We start from the raw sequence: 12,130 nt of genomic DNA on the forward strand, positions 1-12,130 counted from the left end.
TTGTCACTTTGTTCACATTTAGGTAACTTCTTTATTTTTGTACACATTTGGCCATTTAACTTGTTTTATATGTTCACATATTGCGATTGTCACCGGCTATAACATGTGAAAATGTTATATTGTTCACATATTGCCATTGTCACCTTCAGGAGGACCATTTCGCCTACCTGAAACTCCAAGTCTGAACGACACTTGTCGGCATAGCTTTTATGCCGTCTTTGAGCAGTATGGAGCCTGTTCCGGACATGCTGGATCCTCTCAGTGGTCTTGAGTACTACCTCAATACACCCCATGACCCTCTGTCCGACCTCGATCCAATAGATTGGGGTCCTACACATCCTCCCGTAGAGCATCTCGAAGGGAGGTCGATCTATGCTGGCGTGATAACTGTTGTTATACGAAAATTACGCTAATGGAGGATACGTATCCCAACTACCATTGAAATCCAAAACACATGCGCGCAACATGTCCTCGAGAGTCTGAGTCGTCCTCTCGCTTTACCCATCCGTCTGAGGGTGGAAATCGGTGCTGAAGTGGAGACGAGTACCCATCTCGTCGAGGAACCGCTTCCACAATCTGGAAGTGAAACGAACATCTCGGTCTGACACCATCGAAACGGGCACTCCATCACGTGCCACCACCTCGTGAACGTAGCTCTCAGCTAGCTTCTCAGGCGATATGCTCTCCTGGATTGGGATGAAATGAACACTCTTGGTCAATCGATCCACGATGACCCATATCGAATCTACTCCATGCGCAGTCCTGGGAAGCTTGGTGATGAAATCCATGGTGATGTCTACCCATTTCCACACGGGAATATCCAACGGTTGCATCTTGCCATGAGGTCGTTGGTGCTAGGCCTTGACCTTCCTACAGGTCAATCACTGCTCCACATACCATGCTACGTCCTGCTTCATGCAGGGCCACCAGTAATCAGGGCGAAGATCCCGATACATATTCGTCTCCCCAGGATGGATGGAAAACTTCGACTTGTGAGCCTCATCCATCAGAACCTGTCGTACTCCACCCTAGTATGGAACCCATATACTTTTCTAGTGGGTTGGTGGAGTGGTAACCATTAAAGAACATGTAGTGAAGATGATTGAATGGTATGAGAATACTTTTATAGTGGGTTGGTGGTGACCATATCCTTTACTTATCCTAGTAAGACCGACCGGAGTGCTTGAGGGAAGCCGTGCGGGACCCTTTCCTGCTCAACGGAACAACGCAACGGGACTACAGGAACTGTGGTCTGGGGAGGAGGTGGGGGGATGGGTTGCCGTAGTCTTTCTCTTCCTCTTATTGACAGATGGTTTTTTTTTTCATTCTAACCGTTAAAAACGGTAATACATAGAAAATTAATTTTTTTTACTCAATGGCATTGATATAGGAATTTGAGTTTTTAGTTTTTTCTAGTTATTTAAATCTTTAGTTTATTATGTATTTTTTATTTTAATTAATAAAGTGGTTTTTATTTTTAATTAATTATATGTTTATTATTCATTTAAAAAGTATTATAAATTATAAAAATTAATTACTTTTATTTAAAAGAAATTAATTAAAAAAAATTTCCACAAACACCCCTAGCTTTTAGTGAGTGAAAATAAAAGAAGAAAAAAATGACATGATAGGCAAAAAATAATAAAAAAACCGTCTAAGAGCTTTTCCAATCATAAACATAAAAATAAAGATGGTTTAACATTTTTATGAATTCATTCCAACCAACCTCTCTAAAATAATGTTTTTAGAGTCTTTCATTCTTGGCCTCTATATTCTATATTTGATGTAAAAAATAACCAAATACTAATATAAAAAATGAACCAAATACTAAAATGATGTGACATTTGAATATTGATTAGAGTGAAAATGATTGTTTTAGAGGTCTATCGGTGCTGGTCTAATAATTGCATTTCAATGGGCTAACAATTGGGCCATACAATGACCCAAATGCGTTAGGACATTAGTTTTGCCGACTTCCGGGTGATCGCCTTTAATTGGGGCTGAACTTTAACTTTTCCAAGAAGAAATCCTTCTCTGTAACGTCCGGCGATCGGTAAGTCTTCTTTCCGGCAAGTAAACTGTATCACCTTAGTTCTTGAAGCGAGTTTCTGTTGTAATTGAACATTAAAAAACTCCAAACATGGCGACTGAGCAATCCGTTCTGGCGGTGATAAGGGCTTCACGACCTAAGTTTCGGAACTCAGCTGATAAAATTGCATTTGCTATACACTCGATCTTCCTGGCAAGTGGTTACAATCTCAACGCCACCGGTCCCCCGGCATTTACCGACGACGCTCTTGACGCTACCGTTTCTGGTACCCTGTTTGTATTTTAATTTGTTATTATGTGTTTTAATGTATCAGGGTTTTGATTCATAACAAAAGGAAGCCAGCTTAGCATAGAATTTTAGGTTGCAAATTGGAATTTGAGTAACATCAGTTGGAGTTCCGATGTCAAAGCACAAAAAACATGATCACAAGCGTTCACTCTGCGTTTCTAATTTTTGTATCCTGTTTCTGTTGCTTTAGATGAAGCAGAGATTGAGGGGTGGAATGAAGTTGAAGACAATTATGCTTTTGTTTACTCGAGCCCTGAAGTGTCTTCCAAGAAAGTGCTTGTTAAGTGCCTTACCATGAACAACCAGTTGCTTGTGGACGCTTTAGCTGCAGGTTCATCCAATCCCACTCATGTCGAGATCAAGTAAGCACTTTGTCTATATGTGTTTGGGAAGACTTGCTTATATCGTCTTCATCCAAATTTACATCTTGAATTCTGCCATTAGCTAGCATGCTATTATTACTTCAGTTCTTTTTCAAACGTTCATGCTAATAGATGTTTTTCAAAGCATATTCTGAATTTTCACGCCCAATGATTGTTGCATTTGTTTCAATAGCTGACATGTACCTAACTGGTGTCTCTTCCTTGCAGAATTGATGATTTCATTGGTGAAAGTGATGACACCAAATACAGTTCACAGTATAAAAACTTGGGTAATCTTGTGAATTGCATCAACAAAGATGTCATTTCCAAATTGAATGGTTCTTCAACAGCAAGCACATCCAATGCAACTACAAGGTAAAACTACTAAGTAGTCCATGTTCCTCAAAAGTAATGCAGTTTACAAATTTTCTTTTACTTTATAAACTACTCTGTCATCCATGAATTGGCATGGTGCTGTTAAAGTCACTTATTCATGACCTTCAAAACTTGATATACTAATATTCTACACTTTTACCCATATTAATTAGTGTCTTCTCTATAAATTGAACTTATTTTATTTTATTTATTTATTTATTTTTTTGTAGTTCTAAGCAAAGCATTCAAGACAATGATAACGATCAGCCTAGAACTGGCCCGTTTGGACTTCAAGATCCTCGTGCTCCTTATCATCCTTCAGGGTATTTATGTTGTTGATAATTAAAGTTTTACTATCATATATTGCTTTAAATATGAATGATCATTTGATCATTTCCTAATGTTTATTTACTAAAATGCCAGGGTAGTTATGCCTCCTGTTTATCCTAGCATTGGTGGGGGTGATCTTTATCCACAACCTGGTGCAGGAATGTACCCTACAAGGTTCAAGATTCTTTTTTTTATATATATATATATATATATATATATATATATATATATATATATATATATATATATATATATTTTTTTTTTTAATAAAACTCCCAGTTGCGAAAATTAGATCTTAGATTCAGTTTATATACAGGGGTGGTTTTGGAGATGGTGGAATGCTTGTTGGTATGGATTTTATGCTTTTTATCATGAATCATGCATTATATTATTCAATATTTATATTATTACATATCATTAAATCATTATCATGATCATTCAGGGCCAAATGATCCAAGATTTTTTGGTGGTATTGGTGGACCAATGGGTTTCCCAGGAGGACAACCGTGAGTGCTCTTTTTTTTTTTTTTTTTGATTTATTTATAATATATTTTGTATTATTTATGGAAGAATTGATTAATTGATTGTTGGATTTTGGAACAGGGGTGTGCCACCTGGTGCACGGTTTGATCCATTTGGTCCACCAGATGTTCCTGGGTTCGAGCCGAATAGGTTTGCTAGGAACCCACGTAGGCCACCAGGTGGGACCCATCCAGATTTGGAGCACTTTGGGAATGATTCAGATTTCATATAAAAGGGAATGATCTTGGAAGGGTTTTATCGTCTTTTCTTGGTTTATAAATTTTAATTTTTTTTTGCAATGTTCTTGTTCCCTTTGGTATATACGTACTTTGTAACGAAGTGGAAATCCCTTGTTTATGAATTATGCAACAGAACGATAGTTTGTTTTTGTTTTTTACTAATTTGTATGCAGTTATGTTTCAGCGTATTATCAGTTTTAACCAATTACTCTTTTTGATTTATTTTTAAATCTACCCGTTTCTAGCTGCTAGACCTGTTTTGACCTTTCTTTAAACATGTTGCCCCTCGTAGTTGTGTATATTTAGGAATAGTTTCATTTGATTTCGACAGTGTCTGAAATATCTTTGTTTTAAATGGTTAAAACAAGTTGTATATTAATTATAGAGATAGAGATAATGACCTGTAAGTTTATAGAATTTTGTTTTGTATAACATATTTAGTCATTTTTTATTTATTTACTTCCTCCTTACCTAATATTATTGTTTACAGACAAAAAACATACAGATTAAAAAAAAACATTAATTACCATAACTTTATTTAATAAAATAACATTTTTGTCTTTATTTTACATTTAGTGTTTTATTAAATGTTTAGTTGGTTAAGTAATAATAATAAAGGGGTGGATTATTATTTTGGGACAAACCAAAAATAAAAGATGGACTATAATTTTGGGACGGAGGGAGTATTCAGTTATCGTATATTTTTACTATTGACCTTGTTTAGTGTTCAAAATATCCTGAACTCGTTTAGTGTTCAAAATATATTATGATTGGGTATTGGGCGTAAAACATATTTTTCCACACAAAATGAATTTTATATACAAGTGTACCATCATCTTTTCTTGCAAGTCTCCAGCCAAAATGAATTTTCTGATGATTTTACATGAAAATATACACACAAAAAACACAAGATTGTTCGATTTCTAGATAGAAATGCATCAAAAAGTTCTTGAACTTTAACTATTTTTTTTCTTGAGTTTTCACGGTTTATGTGTTTGAGTTTCTTGTTTAGTAAACATACACACATACCAAAAAGGCAAAAACTCAAGGGTTAAGCCCAAATTTCCTTTGTTCCTTTGTTCTTGAGTTCAAACACCAAAATTAATACCAAGAACGTTTACATCATATCTGGAACACAATTTTAGATTCATGATTGTGTGTGTTCATGAATGTGTTTTCATGCGTTCTTGAGTTCAAACAACAAAGACTCTAGGATTAAGCCTAGATTTCTTTTGTTCTTGAGTTCAAACAGCAAATTCGATACCAAGAAGACCCACACATCAAATCTAGATTCATGAGTTTGCGTCATTCTAAGAACAAATTTGAAATCGTTCTTTAGGGCTTTCGTTTATGGGATTTTACAAGAACAAGAACAAACTCACAATCGATTTTGGGATTTCACAAGAACAAGATAGTATGGGGGTGTTTGGATAGGGAAAAAATAGGCTGTTTATTGCTTATTACTTAATCTCAAAGCAATAAGCAAATTTAAGTGTTTGGATAAGAGTATTTAAAAATCAGCTTATTGCGGTAGGAATAAGCTAAATAAATTGATTTTAATAAACAAGGGGGGAATGCTTATTGCTTATTGTTTATTCTCACCGTAATAAGCTAATCCAAACACATCTTAAAAAAAATATTTATTCCCACCATAATAAGCAAATAAGCAAACATCCCCTATATATATGCTTGTTAAAAAACAAACCCAAAAGCTTTCCAAACACATGAATCACATGTATTCAAGTGTTTGATAAATCTTTCTTTCTTTTTTTTTTTTTTTCTAAAAAATGGGTGCACCGATCATGAATCACATGATTCAAGTGTTTGATAAATCTCTTTTCCTTTTTTTTTTTCTAAAAAATGGGTGCACCGTTTTCAAGGACCCTAAAAAGATTTCCATATGTCTATGAGTTCGGTGCATGAAGTAGATTTCAAGAACCCCTTAACAAAAAAAAAAAAAAAAAAAATCAGATTTCCATGTGTGTTGATAAGTGTGTGTTTGTTTGAGCCCATATTTCTGGGTGTGTGTTCATATTGATCGGAAAATTCATAGTGCTCGTCAGAAAATTTATCTTGACCGCGGTATTCTTTGAAAATCATAAACAAATTCAATGGTAAGACGTTTAGAAAACTAAACTGTTTATGCGGAAGAAATTCGGTTAATGTTATAAATCATTTACCTAAATTATAAATTATAATAGTTAAGTGACAGTAAAATTTCGTTTTTTATAAATGATCAAATTGAACATCATAAGTTCATAACAACATTCAACTTATGCTCCATTTCCGATAACTAAGCATCATAACAACATTTGTTTCAAACAAGATATTTTTGCTTTTGAGTTTCATAAATAACTTATAAGATAATTTAGAAAAAAACTATTCTTATGCCTCAGCGAGTTTATATAGTTTTCTTCATTATTGTTTGAAATTTATTATTCTTTCATGTTTTGGAGTTTAATGGGCGCAATTTAGGTTATTTAAAAATCTATTATTATTTTAATATATTTTGCTGCTGATGTTAATATATACTAATAGAATGGAAATTTTTTATGTTTGTCTAACATCTTATATTAAATATTTTAACAACCGATTTTTTGTTGAAACGGTATGGTGACCGGTTCGACTTCCGGGTCTACCGGTTTCTATAATTTTTATTTATTTTCCTATTTTCCTACATATACATACATACATAAATCAAGAAATTGATAGCTGCAAGTTCAAACATTAAAAATACACATAAAAACAAGTTAGATCAATCCAAATACATTAACATGACACATAACCATACGTTTTACATCAATCCACGTACATCAAAAAGAAAATAAAATATACCGATACAAAATATAGTTTTAGATGAATACAAACGCATCAAAAAAATTTATAATATTTATCATATGTTTTTTATTTAAAGAAATAAAAAAAACACCAAACTTTAGTATGCAAATTATTTTTTAATGTGTTTTTATTCAATTTAACATGTTCAACAAGTTTAACTTAACCGGTTCAACTGAGTTTCTATAAAACCAGTAGGTTTGTTTCGATTCAGAAATAAATATAAAACCAATGAATATTGAACCATTCATTTATCGGGTTCACGTTCCAACCAGTTCAATCGCTAAGTTCCAACCGAGTTTCTGTAAAAACCAACAGGTTTGTTCCGATTTGGAAATAAATATAGAACATATGAATATTGAACCATTATTTATCTAGTTCATGTTCCAACCAGTTCAATCGCCAGGTTCCAACCGGTTTTTAAGATAATGCTTATACTACGGAAACAATTTTTGTATGTTATTGTACGGCATTTAATAATTGCCAACTAATATATAAATTAATTTTATTATACTAAGGAAACAATTTTTGTATGTTATGTATGTCATTTAATAATTGCCAACTAATATATAAACTAATTTTAATAAATAATATTTTTATCCGCTAGATTTTAAGTTATATTTTAAATATAACTTTATTACACTTTTATTTCTCATCATTTTAGCAAACGATTGAATATATTTATAAAAGAAAAAAAGTATCGTAGTCTTTCATTTAAAACTATTAAAAGAACGGATAAGCTCGGATTTAAAGCGGCAATATCCAAATTGAGTTGTGTCTTGTGAGGAAGTTAAGGAACATGGGGTTTGTTATGATCTACTGTTGTAACCGTGGCAGTCAATTATTGGTTAATCTTCTTGTGGGCCAATCTTGGAGACGGATAAGTGCTATGATTTTTGACACGTTGCACCATGATTCCAACAGAAAACCGCAAAATGCAAATGCAACATATCAATTGTTAAATTTGAAAAAGCTACAATTCATGCCTCTGTGTTTTTCCACCAAACATAGAATTTAAATAAGTCAAAGTATTTACTTACAGAATTATTCAATTTAAGTTATGATATGAATATTTATGCCATGCAATAATTCTATTTGGTATGTTAAACTAACTTATTCTTTGAATTTTCAATATTCTTGTGTCTGTTAAACCAAAAAAAATTATATTACATTTTTTTAGAACACAACTTAAACTAAATTTTCAAGTCTTTTGTTTTTAAATTTCAAAATATATTCTTACTTAAAAATATATTCTTCTAAATATTATTTTATTTATCTTCTAGTTTTTATCAAAGGTAAGTTTTTATAGACTAACAACTAACTTATACCAAACATGGCCTAATTAACATTAGCAATTTCTTTAAAAAAATAAAATTCGTCGGTTTGTTATTTCGAATAAAATAGTAGAAAAGGATAAACATAAAGTGTTTCAAAAATTCAAAGTTATACTTGTACGTTTTGAATTAAGAGTTGTATGTCAAAGAGTCTATAAATTATCATGGGAGGCTAACGGTTTCAGTTCCCCTCCCTCCTTTCACGTGTTCTTCTCCTCTTCTCTTGCTTTTTTTTTTGCTTCAAATTTTCCTTTTTTTTTTTTTTTTTTGCTTTTGTTTTTGGTAATGGAAGGAAAAAAACAACACAGTTCTTCGTCTTCCTTCACTACTGAGCTTTTCGGATCAAAGGAGTCATCTGCTTCATCTTCTACTGGTCTCTTCCATTCCATTTTCCCTCCGCCTTCAAAGGTATGTTCGAATGTTTTGTTCTACGATTGTTGTGTTACTTGATTACTTTTGCTTTATGTTATTGTTAGGATGAATGGTATGAAGATTTGGTATTATCCAGTTACTGTTTAATGATTTGATCGGAAGAGTTGGTGATTAATTATGCCGAATTATTTGAATCTGAAAAGCAATTTAGATTAATTTTGTAAACTAAACGTGAATTCTGCTTGAGAATTAAATAACGTCTACCAGGTGCTTGATTTCTTGAAGAAATACCTTAAAGTCTGAAAACAAGCTTTTTAAGCCATTGATAGCTTGTTTGTTTAAATTGAGATATGTTTGAGGATTTTGACATTTTTGGTTGTTTCTGGTGTAGGAGAGAACTGAACAAAAACTTTTGACCTTCTGAAAATAAATTGAAAAAAATGTTGGTTATTAGTTAAATTATTAATTATAGTAATAAAACATATTCAATTATTTATAAGAAAAAACAAATAATTTCTTGCATTTTTATGACATTAATCTTAAATAAAATTACATTTATCTGATAAAATAGTTTAATGGAAACATTGACAGATTTTTAAATATATTTCAGTAGTTCAAAGTGAACCTTTAATTATTGATACTAAGAAAAAGATATTATTTTTCTTAAAATATTAGAAAAATAGTATATCTTTTAAGAAGTTGGTAATTTTAAATATTTTTCAAACGAACAGCGCATTCCATTGACAATTTCTGTGGAAAACATGGACCCAGGTCCAAAAAGCTACTTGGCTTTGTAGGTAACTTCACTTTTCCATTTTACAAATGAAATATGGTTTTTTAATTGGTAGATACATTTCAAGAATAAGTTTCTCAATTTATTACTTTTTAGTTCTCTAATTGTTTAAATTGTTGAAATAGAACTTAGATGAATAGTTATATGTTAAAACAAAAAGGGCAATTAAATAATTACATGTTTAAGTTAAAACAAAATTATCTTTTTGTTTTTATTCAAACACTTCAAACTTTAAATGAATTTTTTCTCTAAAATTTTATATAAATACAATTTGTTTTTCTATAACGAAATATATTTTTTGTTACAATTTGTTATTGTTATTGTTATTTTCTTTTCAGGCTCAAGGAACCGAGAAGAAATATGATTTTGCAATCAAACGAGGTTCGAACATAAATATAATAGTATCTTGGATTATATATCAAGCTAGTATTTGAGGACATGTGAATTCATGTGATATGTAACCATTTTTCTTCATCTGTAGCATGTATAGAGTTAAGTAATTGTAAAATGTTCTTTAAGAAACCATATAACACATGGAGTTAAAAAGTATGCATTTTGGTTTTAAAAGTTCAAAACGAACCAATTTTTAAACTACACAGGTAGATGGATCAAAATTGGGTGTCAAAACAATTGTGTACATTTTCTAGCGTTGTTAATTAACATTATCTTTATTTTGAAATATTAACTAATATATATTATCTTTGAATAACAGATTCTTTTAAGATTTATAATAATTTAAGAGGTTGAAAACACATAAAAACATTTTAAATGATTTATTCATTTTTAGCTAATATTTATCTATACTTTTGCAAATTAGACCGATTACAGATAAACTTTTAAACAAAATTGGCCAAACATCTTTTGGATAGTTTGTCATTGCTTTAGGGTTCTTACTTTTACATGAATATTACAAATCCTTCACTAATGACGCTACACATTTTTACAAAATAAATAAAATAAAACATCATCTTCTCACTTCATTAGCAACTCTTTATGCATTTAAAAAAGTCTCAAATTGTTATAATTCGCTCAATTCAGACTCTTTGGACAAAGAAGACAAAAGTCTGAATCCAAAAACAGATACGAGCCCATTTTATGAGCAACAAAGATCGCAACCATGTCATCTTAGCTCCTCCATATACTATGGTGGACAAGATATCTACACCAATCCTACAAGTACCAAAAACACCTCGGGACATTCAACAGTAAGTGACCATATATAATCATACCTTTTTTATTGGGTTCTAAAGAAGGATTTAGAATGTATTATGAACACAACTGTGGACAGATTTGTAATTTTAATTAGAAAGTTATGTTTTTTGTTGTGACAAATTTTCAAAATGTTTGTTATTCGCAGCAGTACAACCAAGAAGGAGAAGATGATGGACGTGCCTCAAGAGGTAACTGGTGGCAGGGTAAGCTAAAACCTTTCAATTGCTTAATAACTTTTTAAAGCATTTGTGTTTTATAAAAAGCGTCTGAATGTATACTGATAACTTATATTATTGTTTTTGTGAATAATTCAGGATCACTTTATTACTAGCTAGTTTGCACGACTACCTTTATGGAAAATGAAATTGGCGTTACTAGGTAAAGTTTGTCCTTTAATGGTCCTAAATAGTCGTTACTTTTATTTAATTTGAGCATATGATATAAAATAGAGTTACATGTTGACTTTCTAAACCTTAATTTCAAACTAGTAAGTCATTAGACATCAATAATTCATTCGTTCTATATTCTTCTTGCTTGCAGGATATTTTGAAACTCAAAGAAAAAGATAGCACGAGAAGAGAAAGGCTATTTTGTGTTTTTCGTTTTCTTATTTTATATATAATAACGCCATGTCTTTTTTTCTTTTTACATAGAATAATGTTGTCTGTTAAAGGTGACACTGAAGGGGTTTGTGATCTAAAACTTTATGCTGTAAATATTTGCTTGACGTTCGGAATGTTATTGGTGGTTATGCTTGTTTGACATCTTAAATGTTTCGATCATGATTCTTGTGTAAATCGTTACAACAATTGATTTTTGATTAGCTGGACGTATGAATAAGGTTACTATCGATTCCAAACAAAAAGAATATATAAGTGATAGAAGGATAAAGTTTTTTTTTTAATCTATAATCTATTTAAAGTTCTCCAGTTTATTTTCAGTAACTATAAACAATAAATCGAAATATCATGACAATTTTATTCTCAACGTATGGTAATGTAGTGTGTACAAGGTGGAGTCGCTTTTTATGTATTCGTGACGTAAGTACAGCTTTATATCCATTCTCTTGTGTTTCTTCTCTATTGTCTTGTTTCCTATTCTGCTCTTAATCAAGTTACATGTAGCCATTTTGATATGTGAAAAGAATATATATAAAAACTTGGATGCAAATTAAGTTAAATAGAATATTGTGTAATGCTTTTGTAAAAGCACAAGCATACATATATGATATACCCACATACATGTTGGATGGACGTTAGTGGGGCAGGGGGAGATATATAATCATTACCTAAATAAGAAATCAAGACTCCAAGCTTATCTACGAATATATCTTCATAATATATGTGCTAATACTGACGTAAATGTGAATGAGAAGTTACTGATCATCTTGTGAAAATGTTAAATAAGTTTTAATTAAT

The 12,130-nt window shown here is 31.4% G+C and overlaps 2 protein-coding genes across 3 annotated transcripts; both read left to right on the top strand.

The window, feature by feature from the left end:
• The first annotated feature begins 1,983 nt into the window (after positions 1–1,983).
• LOC145070425 (proteasome inhibitor-like protein) lies at positions 1,984–4,354 on the top strand. Its single transcript, XM_079017369.1, has 8 exons — positions 1,984–2,315; positions 2,529–2,700; positions 2,929–3,075; positions 3,306–3,398; positions 3,499–3,579; positions 3,722–3,753; positions 3,848–3,911; positions 4,009–4,354. The coding sequence occupies exons 1-8, from the start codon at positions 2,141–2,143 to the stop codon at positions 4,157–4,159; spliced, it is 915 nt and encodes a 304-aa protein (XP_078873495.1). The 5' UTR covers positions 1,984–2,140; the 3' UTR covers positions 4,160–4,354.
• Positions 4,355–8,517: 4,163 nt separating this feature from the next.
• SIS (E3 ubiquitin-protein ligase RLIM-like protein) lies at positions 8,518–11,476 on the top strand. Of its 2 annotated transcripts, none has more exons than XM_079016966.1 (6): positions 8,518–8,743; positions 9,839–9,881; positions 10,539–10,705; positions 10,861–10,915; positions 11,027–11,090; positions 11,253–11,476. In XM_079016966.1, exons 1-5 carry the CDS (start codon positions 8,621–8,623, stop codon positions 11,041–11,043), a joined length of 405 nt encoding a protein of 134 aa, XP_078873092.1. In that variant the 5' UTR covers positions 8,518–8,620; the 3' UTR covers positions 11,044–11,090; positions 11,253–11,476. The 2 variants fall into 2 exon arrangements, with proteins under 2 accessions (XP_078873092.1, XP_078873091.1); XM_079016965.1 differs by having other exon boundaries at positions 8,522–8,743; positions 10,858–10,915.
• Positions 11,477–12,130: the final 654 nt, after the last annotated feature.

Source organism: Lactuca serriola, chromosome 8 (genome assembly GCF_051521515.1).
Source record: "Lactuca serriola cultivar US96UC23 chromosome 8, Lser_US96UC23_V15, whole genome shotgun sequence".
NCBI classification, from domain to species: domain Eukaryota; kingdom Viridiplantae; phylum Streptophyta; class Magnoliopsida; order Asterales; family Asteraceae; genus Lactuca; species Lactuca serriola.

Excerpts from the sequence above, each read along its gene's own strand:
- LOC145070425 (XM_079017369.1), top strand. The coding sequence starts at position 2,141 with ATGGCGACTGAGCAATCCGTTCTGGCGGTGATAAGGGCTTCACGACCT. Across the intron at positions 2,701-2,928 it reads CCCACTCATGTCGAGATCAA|AATTGATGATTTCATTGGTG; the intron begins GTAAGCACTTTG and ends TCTTCCTTGCAG. Across the intron at positions 3,580-3,721 it reads GCAGGAATGTACCCTACAAG|GGGTGGTTTTGGAGATGGTG; the intron begins GTTCAAGATTCT and ends GTTTATATACAG.
- SIS (XM_079016965.1), top strand. The coding sequence starts at position 8,621 with ATGGAAGGAAAAAAACAACACAGTTCTTCGTCTTCCTTCACTACTGAG. Across the intron at positions 9,882-10,538 it reads TGATTTTGCAATCAAACGAG|ACTCTTTGGACAAAGAAGAC; the intron begins GTTCGAACATAA and ends CGCTCAATTCAG. Across the intron at positions 10,706-10,857 it reads ACACCTCGGGACATTCAACA|CAGTACAACCAAGAAGGAGA; the intron begins GTAAGTGACCAT and ends TGTTATTCGCAG.